General features: G+C 42.8%; 4 protein-coding genes across 4 annotated transcripts in view; 2 read left to right on the top strand and 2 right to left on the bottom strand.

Annotated features, from left to right (window-relative positions):
- The window catches only part of LOC124207482, a 26,680-nt gene extending 20,721 nt beyond the window's left edge, over window positions 1-5,959 (bottom strand). The window contains exons 1-2 of the mRNA XM_046604964.1: window positions 5,414-5,959; window positions 4,975-5,345 (exon numbers count right to left, since the gene is read on the bottom strand). Coding sequence (XP_046460920.1) covers window positions 4,975-5,345; window positions 5,414-5,700 — 658 coding nt within the window. The 5' untranslated portion in view covers window positions 5,701-5,959. The remainder of the gene's footprint in view (window positions 1-4,974; window positions 5,346-5,413) is intronic.
- LOC124207485 (CSC1-like protein 2) overlaps window positions 1-10,071 on the top strand; it is a 14,287-nt gene extending 4,216 nt beyond the window's left edge. The window contains exon 4 of the mRNA XM_046604969.1: window positions 7,705-10,071. Coding sequence (XP_046460925.1) covers window positions 7,705-9,786 — 2,082 coding nt within the window. The 3' untranslated portion in view covers window positions 9,787-10,071. The remainder of the gene's footprint in view (window positions 1-7,704) is intronic.
- On the bottom strand, window positions 652-1,258 carry LOC124207508 (WD repeat-containing protein 38-like). The gene is made up of 3 exons (XM_046605012.1): window positions 1,093-1,258; window positions 889-1,008; window positions 652-746 (listed from the first exon to the last, which is right to left on the bottom strand). Exons 1-3 carry the CDS (start codon window positions 1,255-1,257, stop codon window positions 690-692), a joined length of 342 nt encoding a protein of 113 aa, XP_046460968.1. The 5' UTR covers window position 1,258; the 3' UTR covers window positions 652-689.
- On the top strand, window positions 7,492-12,128 carry LOC124207488 (rho GTPase-activating protein 21-like). Its single transcript, XM_046604974.1, has 4 exons — window positions 7,492-10,334; window positions 10,410-10,891; window positions 10,954-11,088; window positions 11,165-12,128. Exons 1-4 carry the CDS (start codon window positions 10,075-10,077, stop codon window positions 12,019-12,021), a joined length of 1,734 nt encoding a protein of 577 aa, XP_046460930.1. The 5' UTR covers window positions 7,492-10,074; the 3' UTR covers window positions 12,022-12,128.

Below are 12,128 nucleotides of genomic sequence, written 5' to 3'. Positions count from 1 at the left end.
TCGATGTGCGTGTGTCCGTGCAATTTGCATCCTAGTTGCATAACAACAGGCGCCTGTTTGACGAACGAAAGTTCGATTCTCTTTAGGAGTTACACTTTTTGGTAAAGAAATGGTTTGATTTTTTTTCACCCCCAAAAAGGTCCCGAACATAAATTCGGTTTCACAGTTATTCGTGTCGTCATTTCAAAATCTATCACCAATGTGCTCCGGTCGTTGTCGCCTTTATTTCTTTTTTATTAAACTCGAAGCTTTTGCTGAAACATAGTAACCAGTCCCCAAACGTTTCGCGGACAGCCAGTCATTTATAGAAGCTGCAAAGAACTTAAAGTAAGGGCGAGTGAGGGCTAACTTCAGGGCAATAGTCGTGTCGTGATCAGTCGGTGATTTTTTATTTCTGAATAATCCCATCAGTGTCTTAAAATTCAGCTAAACTTCCTCTTCATTGTGTTATCCTTTATTGTGATGTAGAGAATTATTTGATAGAATGTTGTCCAACTTCAGAAACTTTTCTAGGATATTTTTAAAACTAATAGACTACTGTGCTGAATCCGGTGTTTGCACCGACACACGATGGGATTTCATTCTTCGTCCGATGGAAAAATAAATCAACTACGACAATCATGTCAAGTTGGAACTGGATTCGATTGAATGTTCTCCGCGAGTTTCTGAAATTCCTTGGCAATCCTCATTCATTCATCTTTGCTTGAAATTACACTCTGGCCGACGGCGTATTCTACGACAGGAACCTAATAATATAAATATGTGGATATAGCATAAGAATGAACTGAAGGTGCATTGATTAAAATGGGCCGATAAAAAAATAAAAATATGCTTGGGGGAGAAGGATGGTTGTTATGTTCCTTTTAAAAACGAATTTAACGTTTTTACCCTGCCACCGGATGAGTTGAATGTCAATTTGTAGTCAGGGGCATCCGTAGACGAAGAAGATAACCACGAGAAATGTCCGCCCCGTATATATTCTTCGCCGATGTAAACGGGTTGCCAATTCTGAAATCACGTTGAATTTATTTGAATTGTATTTACAATCAAGTATCACTGCCTGCTCTTAATCGGTTCCGTTTCCTGGTTTACCTCAGTTGCCCAGATGATCAAATTCCTATCAAAATCCGTTGATGCGAGAAACCGCCCGTCGGGTGAAAACGACAGCCACTCTACCGAACGTGGATGTTGTTTGAGAATTTTCGTTTTTTCGTTTTCCAGCGGAGTCCAAACGACAATCTTTCCTTGGCTCTTCATCCCCCCGACCAATCCACTGTAATAAAAATGAAATGGAAATAAAAAAAATGAAAATCAGAAATGCGAAATTGCTCCCCTTCCTCCTCGTCCATTTCTGCCGCGGGAAAACAAGGGAAATCACAATCCCTTCCTTCTAGTCTCAAGGCCAAATTCGCATCCGCAACGCAATCCAAAATTCAATCAAACTCAAAATAAACCCGAAGGCAGCGAATTGCAATCACGGAACCCAATTGTTCAAAGATGAAACAAAAATTCGGAATTTTTTGTTTGCGCGCGAAAGTGCATGGCTTCTTGCCTCCATTCTCCATTCGTATTTTATTGGGGAGGGGGGGAAATATCAATATGATGTAATACTCTATATTAGTTCAATCCTATTTTTCACAAAACCCCGTCAATTGATTGATAAACCTGCCACGGGAAAAAGGAAGGGAAACCACAATCCAATCCTTCAATGCCAAGGGAAAAAATGTTTGCGAGCGAAAGCGAAAAAAAAAAAAAAAAAACAATAAAGAAAGCCTCCACGCGTCCTCCTATTATACCCTTAGTATTTATCCCTATCCATATTCTTGAGAATCAAGGAATTCGCTTCGGGAACATTCGTATCTAAATATAAATCATAATGCATAAAAAAGTAAAAAAAAAAGCTCAAAAAAGTCGATCCTCTTAGTTCAGTCCCATTTTTTAAAGACGTTGATCCGCCCGTTGATCAACTCACCAAGCCAAAATGAAATTGTCGGCCGATTTCCTGGCCGCGTCCACTCCCTCGTCGTTCGTTTGTTTTCTGTTTGGACGCCAAGCCAAACTCCGACAGTGGCCATCGACTTTGGTGGTGCGAATGGGTTGGTCGATGTCCATTGACCAAATCTACGAAAAACAAAAGTTCAACATGACACGCCCATTCAAAAGAACAACGACAATTTACCGTCATCCATCCGTCAGATGAACAAGCGGCCAAACATTTCGTCCTTTCGTTCCATGCCAAATCCATAATCCAACCCTTATTGAAATAAACAAAAAAATAATAATAACGAGTATTTGCAATGACATGTCAATGGGTAAACAAAACTCACCGTCACGCTTTCATGTTTGAGTCGTTTGACAATTTTTGCGGAAGTTGTCGATTCGTAAATTTCCCAAATTTCAATTCCCTCGTCTACGCTTATGCCGAGAGCGAATCGATTCGTAGAGATCCACTGGAAACTGATAATCTGTTTCTCACCTTCGAAGGTGTAGAAATAAAATGGCCGTTGGTCGACAGGGCAGGAATTGAAGAAGAAAACTTTTTCAGATATCAACTAAACAAAATAAAATTAGTTACAATTGGGGAAAGAGGCGCTGGCATTGTAAGAGAAGGGAGGATGAGAAGAGTTCACATTAATACGTCACGCTTTGAGGGGGGAGGGGGAAACAAAAATTTGACATAGGGGGAGGGGTTGGCCTACTCCCTCTAGAGAAAAAATAGGTTTTTTCTTACAAGGGCTTAGATTTATCTGACATTTCTTCCCGAAAAACAATGAGTGGGGGTGGGGGTTGAGCATTTAGTGACGAGCAATGGCCAAGGGAGGAGGGGGTAGAGAAAATCGCCAAATTGCGTGATGTAGTACGTGAAGGCTCCCAGATTGCGCCAATCAAAAATGATTTTACTATGAGGTGAAATATATGATTCTAATAGCGTCAATTTAACAGGTTGGACTTGAAATTATTGGTCGAAAATGTCGCAGAAAGAGGGGATCTCATGACGTGTCCTTGACACGTAGAAACAGTGTTAATAAATTAGAAAAAAAGAAACGACTTACGCTCCCAAAAGCAGCGAATACGTTTGGCCTGAAGGAATTCCACTCGATTCGATTCACCCATTTGTTTAATTTCTTTTGAAAGAGAATTTCGCCACTTGGATAATTCCACAAGATGATATCACGTTGATTATTAGCGATGGCAGCCAATTGGTTTCCGACCGCCTAAACAAACAATTAAATAATAATTGATGAGAGGAATCAAACATTTAAGGCAACTTAATGATTCATTCTCTTCATAATGAACTTATTACATTCCATTCCATCGTATTAATTTCTTTTACATGTCCAATTTGAAACGTATTTTCGTCCTCTTTCCAATTAGAAAAGGGAATGGACGAATTCTCGGCAGAAAAGAAAATAATTTCATTTTTAATGCCACAGGCGATTAATAGTTTCTTTGGGTGGAAAAGGGCGACGAAAGTTCCGTCTCCCTCACGCACAAATCGCGCGACTCTTTTATCTTTACCTATTTAATATAAAGTTACAATTTAAAAGAATTATTAATTTTAAAATATTATCTAAAAAAACATTTTTATTTACGTAGAGCAGTTAAATTTGCCGTCAATTGTTTAATGACCTCGGGCAATTCGATTCTTTGCTCTTTCGGCTCTATCATTTTTTCAATCAGTTCGTATAGGCCAAGATCATCGCCTTGCAAATCTGTGATCAGATAAATGTTGAGCAGCTCTTGTAAATACCATGATACAGATACAATGAAATACTTACTGTTTTTCTGTTCGATAAGCTCCGTTGGATTGTTTTTTGAGATGTTATTCAGAATTTCAAAAGAAATTCCAAACGGATGTTTACCGCGGGTCAGGAAGTTGAAAAAGACGCAGCCGGCAGCGAATGTGTCGCTTTTGATTGTTCCGTGCGGAAGTTCAGTGATAGTGTCGTCCATAAGCTTCAAAATTTCGGGCGCCATCCACTTTAAGGTTCCTTTCAATCCACTCTGCGTAAATGTTCCTTCAGGACTTATTTTTTTTACCAATCCGAAATCGGACAATTTCATTTGGACGAATGGCGTCATTGAGATGAGAATGTTTTCCGGTTTGACATCGCGATGAACTAAATTTCGTGAGTGGATGTAGTGCAATCCATTGGCGATTTGATATAAAACTAGGCCATCTGGCGGCAATTCCGGTCCCTTGTATTTCTTCTCGCAATAATCTTTCAGTGTCCCGGCACATAACTCGAGCACAAGGCAACTGCAAAGAAAATTGAAAAATCAACGAATGTTTCAAATAGAAATGAATTAAATTCCACTACGTTACGTTTTATCCCGTGAGTCATCGACGTGCAAAAGTTTAAGGACATTTTCGTGGTCCAACAGGAAGTGTTCCTCCATTTCCCGTTTCTGTTCTTTTTTTCTTGCATCATCTGAATGCTTAAATTCTTTTACAGCAACTGGATTTCCGTCGAACGTTCCTTCGTACACGTTTCCGTACGTCCCACTGCCGAGTACTTTTTTTTCATCAATTTTCACTGGGCAATACAAATAAAACAACGGAAATTAATAAGGGTCAAATTTAAAAATCAATTATCCAACAAAATTACGAGGAAGGGCCTTCATAAAACGGTCTTCGGCTATCATCAACCAATTTGTGCCGTCGGTTGGTGGATCTCCAATCATTTTTGTTATGGGCTCGTAGGCAAATTCCCATACGTCTTTTTCTTGTTGTATAATAGCTGAGAAATGGACATTAAGAGTAAATCTGTTTATTTTTATCAAGATTATAGACGAAAGAATTACTTTTTAATAAGTTGACGGGATTTCGCTTTTTAATGTTTTCCAAGATTGACGACGAGTCGTCACCGAAGGGATGTACACCCCGTTTGAGGAAATAAAAACAGATGCAACCTGCTGAAAATATATCTTGATTAGGTGTAGGGGTCTGCTCATTACTGTTGGTTGTTCCATCTAATATCCAATATTTCTTTTTGCAAAGGTCTAGTTGCTTCCCCAGTTCCTCGGTGTATTTAAATTTCTTTGCCGCTCTATGAAATGAGTTTCCATCTTGGTCGTTCGACTCCGCTTGACTGTCGTCGTATTGGTCGCCGAATTTGCTCAACTCAAACTCTGATAATTTGATCATCATCCGCACGGGCTGCGAGGAAGCGATAAGAACTGTTCCGGGTGTCAAATTTCCATGTGAACAGTGCACTTTGTGAAGATACAAAAGTCCTTTGACGATTTGACAAAGAACTTGGGCATCAGATGGCATCGGTCCTCTATAAATTCTTCTGCAAAATTGCTCCAATGTAGCGTCGTAACGTTCCAGAGCAAAAAATCTACACAAACAAAATAGCTGTTGATTATATTCTCCGTTATAATAAGAAAACTTTAAATTTCAAATAACCTCAATTGATCCATTTCTTCGTAGCTAATAATTTTGAGTACATTTTCATGTTTGATGGGATCCTTCTCTCGAGTATGTTTGTTGACGATATCTTCCCATTTATCGCAACAATCTGTTTTCTTAATCTTCCTCACTGCAATTTCTTTTTTTGGATCATTCGCATTTTTGAAATATCCGCTGTACACCAACGAATCGCCCCACCCTTTGAAAAGCTGCTCATTTCTGCAATGGATGTTCTTCCCTTTGAAAAGAAATTCCTCTTCGTTATGACGCAATAGGCGCTCCATTCAAACAGCGGAATCTGGGACTATTTAGAGGCTAAATAGACGAAGTTATGTCCTCCTCACCTCCGTTTTAGACGAAAGACCTACACATACACGTCAGCACAGAATTTCGTTTGCGAAATGCACCTGTTTTAAACTGTTGCTCCGTTATCAATTTTTGATCGACCGAAAGTTTGATAAATATCCAGTTGCTCAATGCGAATAAATAACGACTGGAGGCAATGTGAAGACGAAACGCAGTACGCAGCAAGAGACCCAAATTGATCCTCACGCTTAGGGATTTGACTTGCCAGCCCATTTAGTTGCCAGCAAACGGTGTCACGTCGTAATCAGCACAGATAGTGACCAAGGTGATGTGGTCTTTATCTGATAACAACGCAGTGGTCTTTATCCGATGCTGGACTCATCACAGCCTCTGACGGACTTTGACTGGGCGAATTCAACTGGACGGGAATATAATCGATGAATTTGTTGGGCTGGCCAATCGAGTCGGAGGGAAAGACCAGAGTTCTATGTCTAATATTTTCAATCCAATTCAATTACTCTGATATAATTAATGATACATTTTAATTGAAACGAAATAGATAAAAACCGATTGTTTTTGTGTTTGTGCGGTTTTAATTATTGTAGGATTTTATTGACTTTTTTTAAATCGATATTTTATTTTTATGGCTAATCATTAGTGTCGTCTGCTCTGTGTTCTTTACTTTTTTTGTTTCAAAGAAACCACGTTAAAGATTACCAAGAAAATTGGAATTTCTTTAAAACAAACGTGGCTACACGAAAAATAGCACATAAAATAAAATCACATTTATAAATGTGATCGTCGATTTCATCATGTTAACTCTGGGTGTGCGGCTCTCCAATCTCCATGCTGTTTTGGCCGGTAAATAAAACTTACAATACAAATGGAATCAAGTGAGAAACTTAAAACTGTTGAATCTGTTTCAAATTTGTGAAATTTTAGTTCCTGAATGGTATTTATCATGTAAGCAGTAAGCCCCCTGTCAATTCAATTTATGGCAGTTTGTTTGCTCTAGGTAACTTTTTCCTTTGTGCATAGATTTGGGGCCTGCTGAGCCAACGTCCGAGTGGAGAAACTACTAAATGTCCTCGTGCACACCCATGTGAGTGTAGGTGCATTCGCGAGGATCCCCTTTTCCCCTATCCCTTCTGGTGGATTCTACGAATTTGGAGCACTTATGGATGCCTGGCTATATTGTCCGGGCCCAAAGGTAGAAAAATGTTTCTCTACACTTCCTTTTTGACTACAGGATAGGGAGATAAATAGTCACATAGTACGGAGTATGGTTATTCCGGATTATTCCTGAGCGACTTCTTCTCTTGCCGGTTTTGTTGACTCAGTTAGGTTAGGCATTAAGTAAGACTTTGGCATCTCTGTATGTTTTCTCACCCCCAAAAAAGGTCCCAAACATAAATTTCACAGTTATTCGTGTCGTCATTTCAAAATCTAACACGGATGTACTGCGGTCGTTGTCGCCGCCTTTCTTGATAAAACTCGAAGCTTCTGATGAAACATTGTAACCAGTCTCCACACGTTTCGTGGACTGCCAGGCATTTATAGAAACTACATCAAGAAACTTTAAGTGGGCAGAACTAGAGTGCAACAGTCGTGAACAGTCGGTGACTTTTTATTTTTCAAGGATGAATCCCATCAGTGTCTTAAAATTCAGCGAAATACCATTTCAGACTTGTAGTTTTATCAGTGATAACACAAATTAGGTTTGCGTTTGGTTAAAAAAGAATCCATTCCCGTACATTCAGAGTCCTTTGGGTTAGGTGATGGATGACCAAATCAAAAATTGTACTAACCCGGAAGTGGAGGTAGACACTTCCAATTGTACAAACACGGACGCTTACGACGTTTCCATCGACATTGGTTGGTTCAACGAATGGGTCGTGTGGGAGGGTGGCATCGCCTTCAATTGCGTTTACTGGACACTCATTCTCATCCTCTTCTTCGCTCTTCTCTACCTTTTTCGTCAGAAATTCAAGTGGCGACTCCTCACCGAGCGGCTGGACGGATTGGAAGACCCTCCGCCGCAACTCAAACGATCCGACAGCAGCTGGATCGACTGGCTGACTCTCAAAATCGACGAGGAGGCCGTCGGGAAAGATGGCGCCACTTTTCTATGGTTCCAATTCCGGCTGATTCAAGTGCAAATTCTCATGACGGTCCTCGGGATCGTCTTGATTGTGATGCATCACAACGGCGACAAGCTGGGCGAGTGGCCCAGCAAAACTCTGCAATCCACGGGACTTTACAACATTGGCGTCAACGGGGCTCACGGTGTCATCTGCAGTGCCATCCTCATCACTTTGGCTTGGTTGATGAGACAACATGGACAGGATCGAGGTGTCAGATCGCTGGCCAGCCACGACGTCAACAGTTTCTCCACCGTCTGCAATCGACGCTGGCTGATGATCTCTGGAATTCCGCTGACAACCACGGCCGATTCCCTCCTGGAATATTTAATATGCAACCTCGATGCCAAGGGAATCCACCAGGAACAAATCGTGATGGCCAAAGATGTCAGCAAATTAATACCCGTCCAAAATCAGTTGAATTTCATCAGAAATATCAAACAGAATTTGAACGGCAGAGTCTTGATGGGCCGTCGATTTTGGGATTTAAAATCCTGGTTGAAACCAGCAATCGGGGCCGTTTCTTATTACAACAACAAAGAAGAAACTCTGTCCGTGAAAAAAGATGAAATAATTAATCAACTCAAATTTACCGGAACGGTTTTTATCCGTTTCGACAGTCCGGTCGAGGCTAAAGCCACAAAATTTGCCATTCGACGACACCAATCGAATTGGCTTTGGAAATGTGAGGAGACCAATCAGAACCGACAATTCCGGCCGTCAGAGTGGGTGGTGCGATACGCTCCTCCGGGCTCCGACATCAACTGGATGCATTTAAAAAACCCGCGCCCACCTTTTTGGAAGACACTTCTAGTCTGGCTGAGAGTCCTGGCCATTTACTCGATTTACATCTTCCTGATGGCCGCGCCGGCCACCATTGTCCATTGGCTTCACTTGGACGGACAGGAACGATCGATTTTTTGGAAGAGATTCGCTCTGCCCACTCTGGTGTCGTTATTCACCACCAAATTGACCAACTGGGTCACCGGGCAAGACCGGCTCAGACATCATTTATCTCTAACCAAAGCCAGTCTGGCCAGTTTCCGATCCATTTGCTTCCTGGAAATTCTCCTCTACATGATTCGGATGATGGCGAGGAAACCACTTCCGCTGCTGCTGGCTGGCGAGTTCAACAGCGACGACATCCGGCTGGCGTGCGTCTTCTTTCCCGTTCACGGCAGCTTCCTGGCCTGTTGCATCATCGTCAACACGGCCGGCGGGATCTTGATGAACCACTTGCGCTTCGATTTCCTCTGGTCTTACACGAAGAAATGGTTCAGCTTCCGGTCGGAAGAGGAGAAATCAACTTACATCATCGCCTATAGAATCGACTACGATTTTGCTTCGAACTACGCCGAATTGATCACCAATTTCGCCCTGACGAGTTTCTTTATCGTCATTTTCCCGGTGATCAGTTTGGTGTCGTTCACCTTTTCGATCCTCCGGTTTATCAGCGATCGATCCGCTTTGACTCGCATTTACCCCGTCGGCCGGATCGGCCACAATTTACACCAGGAATCCATCAACATGGCCATGAGATTCGCCATCGCTTCGCCGTTGGCTTTGCTGATTTACCGGCGAATTCAACTGGGTCACGGAGTGAAATTACTCGATCCTGGCATCGTCGCTCCGTCCTGTTTGCTGATTTTGTACGCCACTTATTTGCTTTACGCCCACGTCAAATCCTACGGCGTTTTGCCCACTTGGTTCTGCCGATTGACAAAACTCCGATCGAGAAATGACATTTCCAATATCGAAGACGACGAGGAAGATGTGGTTGACTCGTTGAGCAACATCCAACACGAATACGATCCTCTAGCCCAAATCAGAGAACAAGAAATGTGCGAGTTCAATCATTCCAGTCATTCATTGTTGTCGACTGCGTGCAAAGATTCCGTTCCCGCCCAGCTAGTCGTGTGTTAAACCCTTCGGGCTATAAAATTGCGCAAGTTTATTCTTCTATTTAACTTCGTGACTGTGTCAAATTTTACGTTTAAGAAAAGATTCACGTAGTTCTTTGCTCATATTTGTTCTTCACTTCCATAACTCGAACGATAAACAGAGATGACAATCGTTATCGCCTTACAACCCTCCAGGCTGTATCAGCCAACTGATAAACAATGACGTGCACTTTTGCCTAGTAAAATTCCTTTCCAAAATTGTCATTCTATCCGTGATTTACTACCCGCGCAGGTGTTTTAAGTTGAAGTGATGGCCCAGGCCTCGTCCGAACCGACCCATTTCAAAACGTTGTGCAAGAAAACTGGGACGACCTACAACAAAAAGGACGTCCTGGGCATGGGCAGTTATGGCATCGTTTACCGCGGTTGCCATCGCGACCGTCAAGTGGCCGTCAAGCGGATCGAATTGCATCGGCTCCACCCGGAAGAGCGTGAAGTCAAACTGCAGATGAAACTGGAACACGAAAATGTTTTGAAAATGTGGACGGTGGAGAAGGACGACGATTTCAGGTAATAGAAATTTAATTTAATTTCAATTCCATAACTGACTATTGATTGTTCTTTTGTTTTCGCACCTTATCTCAGGTACGTCGTTTTGGAATTATGCGCGGGAACTCTCGACCAAATCTGTGAAAAGGGCAAAGTCTATTCGGGACCCGTTCTGCCATCTGATCAAAGAGTTTTGTACCAAATCGCCGACGGACTCGACTACATCCACTCGCACAAACTGGTCCACGGCGACGTCAAACCGGCCAACGTTTTGATTTCAACGACGGGCACAATCAAATTGTCCGAATTCGGACTCTGCAAGCAAATGCCTTCGGCGTTGGACACGTTTCCGGTGAGCGGATTCAAAGGACCCGCCGTGTGGATGGCGCCGGAATTATTATTGCCGGACAGCCATCAGATTATTATTCCGGCCAAAGCTACTCCGCAAAGTGACATTTTCTCTGCCGGTTGCGTGTTTTTCGTCTACGTCACGCGCGGAAATTTCAACCATCCGTTTGGCGACGACCACAGCGCAGTGCAAAACAACATCCGCAATAACCAGCCAGTCAACATCGACAGTGAGTTCATTTGTGCCAATGTAATTTGATATTTTTGTTTTCACCCTTTTTTATTATTTCAGAATTAAATTCGGATCACTTTGCGGCTTTTGTTATCAAGAATATGATCGAGCACGATCCGCCGCACAGAATACCACTGGTGGAAGTGAAGCAAATGCTCCGACAAATCATATCCCGTCAAACGCTGAGCTCTTCCGGTTGGAAACGAAAAAACGCGCGAAATTTTAAAATCGAATTATTCTAATTTCATTTCTATTTTTTCGGCTTGGACAGGTTCGATCGAGGAAGTGCTGGAACATTCGCCATTATCAAGGAATAACAGCGAAGAAATCACAGCCCGAATTTCGCCAATGACAAGGCGACGTAACCGGAATCACAGTGAACGACGCAAACAAGCGGCCCAAGAATTCAAAGACATCCAGCTGGCCAGCTCTCCCAAATCGGATGCTTCTCACTTCAGTTTGACTCCGCCCAAAGGGGCCAGCATCGGCGTGCCCTTGGAGAATTGCCCGCGTTCTTCAAAGTACGAGAATATTCCGAGGATTGTGGAACAGTGCGTCGAGATTGTGGAAGCCCACGGTCTGGAAAATGTGGGAGTCTACCGAGTGCCGGGCAATTTCGCCGTCATCAACGCCCTGACGGAATCTTTCAACCGCGGAGATTTCGGCGAATCGGATTGGCGCTGGAACGACGTCAACGCCATCTCATCGGTGATGAAATCATTTTTCCGCAAATTACCGGATCCGCTGGTGACGTCTGAACTCTACGGCGCCGTGATCGAGGCCAGCAAGCTGGAACCGGAGCAGGAGCGTTTGAATTGCATCAAGCGGCTGGTGGACGATTTACCCGATCCGCATTACTCAACTTTGCGTTATCTGGTTGGCCACCTGTCGCGCGTGGCCGGTAGCAGCGACGTCAATAAAATGAACGCTCGTAATCTGGCCACCGTATTTGGGCCGACTCTCGTTCGTTCCGCTGACGACAATATGGCCACCATGATGGCCGATATGCCGCATCAATGCCGTATCGTTGAAACGCTCATAGACAAAATCGATTTCTTTTTCCCATCTCCAGGTCATAATCAGGTGATTCCTACTGACGCCCAGCAGACTGAGGCCCCGCCCAATTGATACTTTGTACTCAATGTGTTACGTAAAAGGCTCCTTAACCTTAAATGAATAACTAACTGTACATATCAACGATCGAAATGAAGAAAAATACAATGTCAGAAAGCAGA

Source organism: Daphnia pulex, chromosome 11 (assembly GCF_021134715.1).
Source record: "Daphnia pulex isolate KAP4 chromosome 11, ASM2113471v1".
In the NCBI taxonomy this organism is placed as follows: domain Eukaryota; kingdom Metazoa; phylum Arthropoda; class Branchiopoda; order Diplostraca; family Daphniidae; genus Daphnia; species Daphnia pulex.
This window is presented reverse-complemented; position numbering and strand designations above follow the sequence as displayed.